Here is a 3,140-nt window from a genome sequence, read left to right on the forward strand (position 1 = left end):
TGGGATTGATTTACCTGCGATATGTTTAACTAGCAGTTTGCTCGTCTAGCTCGTTCAGTGCATGGGCGTTTACTCGTCCATACATTTATAACGCGTGACAGCAGGAAAGGTTTGTATCTCATTCACGCAGGCACATCTGGAACAAGCGTCTAACATCAAATGTAAGTCCCTAAAAATTCCCAAACTATTAACATTTCTTGACTTTGTGCCCACATTAAAAATACTTAGTATACATCAATATTTCTTATAGCAAACTTTAACTGTATAAAGTATATTATAGTCATTGGTATAGTGTAGCAATTATATAACATACTAATATAGTATTATGTAGTATTAACTAAAGTAATTGATAAACTATTAAAGTAGTAAAGTAAGTAATATACTTTAATTTGTAAGGTTCTAAAACACTAGTATTTAGGAATTTTATTACACTTAACCTAGTAAATACCATATTTTACTACAGTATTTTAACTTCCGCATTTATTTATCCGTTTATGCGTGCAAAAATAAAGATAAATACCATATTTTACTACAGTATTTTAACTTCCGCATTTATTTCTCCGTTTATGCGTGCAAAAATAAAGATAAATCTGCCTAAACTGTTTTACTGTGTTTCTTTACAGCAGCTGCTCGCGCACGACGTGAAAGCGCGATAGAAATAAAATTGAGTTAAGCGTTGGCTAGTTTCCGTTTTAGAAAGACATTCAATATCCTATACTGCAATGCAAATCACTCACAACCGGTGTTTGTCCTCTTCCTAAGCAGTGATCTCAGTCATGGATAACCTAAGTCGTGCTAACAGTGTTTTCGCTCTGGATCTCTATCGGGCTTTGAGCTCGTGCAGTGGCGATGGAAACATGTTCTTCTCTCCACTGAGCATCAGTGCTGCTCTCAGTATGGTTTACTTGGGAGCCCGAGGAGACACGGCCAAGGAAATGGAGAAGGTAAAAAAAGAATGGGGGTCGAGGGAGATTTGTATTTGTTATATGAATATAATGCACACTGCACAAACGTTACTTCAGACCGAATAAAGAGATAGTTTTGCTCTCTGGGAAGGAAAATGGGGTGGGGCCTTAAGTGCCAAAAAGTAAACATTTGGTCAGTATGAGCTTAACACAGAGAACTGAGACTTTATCAAAGCATGCACAGAGATCAGCTAAATTTAGTTTGAGAAAGCCTTTACTTTACTAAGTTACTGTGGTAGAAAAATATTTTCATATTCAGTTTAGTCATATCTGTATTACTATTCTTTTAACATAGCAGTGTCTATATACTTCATTAAGATATACTGAGATATAAGATTTTCAAGAAAGGTCTTCATTTGGTTCACTTGCGATAAAAATCCTCATAAAAAGCTCTTCTGCTCATCTGTACATATCCTGTGCTCGACAGCAGCACATATATCAACTTAATCTCTGAGTCATACCATGACTATTTTTACTGACTAGGTGGGTTGAAAGATTACAAAATATTTTTCAAATCATTTCAAAGCAAAATTATTGTGAAAGCCTCTACAGCTGTCTGAGTGAGCAAATACTTTCACGTATAGTAAAACAAAGAGTCATAGTTAATGATTGTAAATCAACATCTAACCCATCTTACTTTACAGGTTTTATCCTTCAGTTCTCTCCCTGATGTTCACTCCCATTTTGAGTCCCTGACCTCAGCTATCAATAATCCATCAGCTTCTTACATACTCAGATTGGCCAACCGCATCTTTGGAGAGAAAACCTTCAGCTTCCTACCTGTGAGTCCGTTTCGGCCATATTTTGAATGTTGTGAGGCATTCGTGTCCCCCTAAGTGCTTTGCCACTTGCATCTGTGCAACACATCGCCTCTTCGTTCTTAGCTTTACTTTGTCCTGCAGGATTATTTGGACTCCACCCTGAAGTTGTACCACGCTGAACTTCAGCCAGTGGACTTCATTGGAGCATCTGAACAGTCAAGACAGATCATTAACAAATGGGTGGAGAAGCAGACAGAGAGTGAGAATAAGATGAAAACATGATATATGAAAGTATTACATTTATAAAATTACAGCGATTATTTAAAATGACATATATTGTTTTCAGATAAAATCAAAGATCTTATCAAGCCTGATATGGTGACCGGAATGACCCGACTGGCTTTGGTTAATGCCATTTACTTTAAAGGGAACTGGTTGCAGAAATTTAACACTCAAGACACCAAGGAAATGCCATTTAAAATAAACAAGGTGTGATCCACAGTTACACAAAAACATTTTAGTGTTGAAATAAATAAACAGTAGGTTCAATGAATCAGATATACATCTTTACACACCCACAACTGACACTTAAATACCTTCCTAATGATTAACATTAGAAGCCATACCACTTAGAGGTAATAACATTGTTTTGTTGTCTCACTCATTTATAAATTATATTTTTTGTCTGATATCAGAATGAGAGCCGGCCAGTTCAAATGATGTTCCAAAAGAAAAAGTTTCCCTTTAACTACATTCATGAGCACCGTTTGCAAGTGCTGGAGTTGCCATACGTAAAAGAGGAACTCAGTATGTTGGTTCTTCTCCCTGAAGAGGCTCAGGACGGCTCTGATTCTCTCCTAAAGGTGAACTAAACTGTTTAAAAAGGGTCTTTTCTGATGATCTTGCAGTATAGGGTGGGCCGTTCAGAGAACAAATATGTGTTTGTGTGTGTTTGACAGCTGGAGCGTGAGTTAACCCTTGACAACCTGCTCGAATGGACCAACAGAAACAAAATGGACGTCCACACAGACATCTTGGTTCATTTGCCCAAGTTCAAACTGGAGGCTGAGAGCTCCTTAGCAGAAACATTGGCAGGGATGGGTATGCCCTCTGTGTTCGAGGGTCCAGTGGCTGATCTGACAGGCATGAGCAGTCAAGGTGGCCTCTTCCTTTCATCAGTAGCCCACAAGGCCTTTGTTGAAGTTAATGAAGAAGGCACGGAGGCTGCAGCGGCTACAGCAGGCATGGTGGCTTTTTGTATGTTCAGAGAGGAGCATTTCATGGCAGACCATCCCTTCCTGTTCTTCATCAGGCACAACCCCACCAACAGCATCCTCTTTCTCGGAAGATACAGAGTCCCATCTTAAAGATGTACTTACTTTTAAAATAAAGAATACATATTGGTATTTTAAAA

General features: G+C 38.2%; 1 protein-coding gene across 2 annotated transcripts; it reads left to right on the forward strand.

The window, feature by feature from the left end:
• On the forward strand, positions 1–3,140 carry LOC129429191 (leukocyte elastase inhibitor-like). Of its 2 annotated transcripts, none has more exons than XM_055185714.2 (7): positions 1–161; positions 766–944; positions 1,610–1,747; positions 1,868–1,985; positions 2,073–2,215; positions 2,422–2,589; positions 2,686–3,140. In XM_055185714.2, the coding sequence occupies exons 2-7, from the start codon at positions 777–779 to the stop codon at positions 3,091–3,093; spliced, it is 1,143 nt and encodes a 380-aa protein (XP_055041689.2). In that variant the 5' UTR covers positions 1–161; positions 766–776; the 3' UTR covers positions 3,094–3,140. The 2 variants fall into 2 exon arrangements, with proteins under 2 accessions (XP_055041689.2, XP_073712146.1); XM_073856045.1 differs by having other exon boundaries at positions 5–161; positions 763–944.

This window comes from Misgurnus anguillicaudatus, chromosome 18, assembly GCF_027580225.2.
Source record: "Misgurnus anguillicaudatus chromosome 18, ASM2758022v2, whole genome shotgun sequence".
In the NCBI taxonomy this organism is placed as follows: Eukaryota; Metazoa; Chordata; class Actinopteri; order Cypriniformes; family Cobitidae; genus Misgurnus; species Misgurnus anguillicaudatus.

Excerpts from the sequence above, each read along its gene's own strand:
- LOC129429191 (XM_055185714.2), top strand. The coding sequence starts at position 777 with ATGGATAACCTAAGTCGTGCTAACAGTGTTTTCGCTCTGGATCTCTAT. Across the intron at positions 945-1,609 it reads CGGCCAAGGAAATGGAGAAG|GTTTTATCCTTCAGTTCTCT; the intron begins GTAAAAAAAGAA and ends CTTACTTTACAG. Across the intron at positions 2,216-2,421 it reads TGCCATTTAAAATAAACAAG|AATGAGAGCCGGCCAGTTCA; the intron begins GTGTGATCCACA and ends GTCTGATATCAG.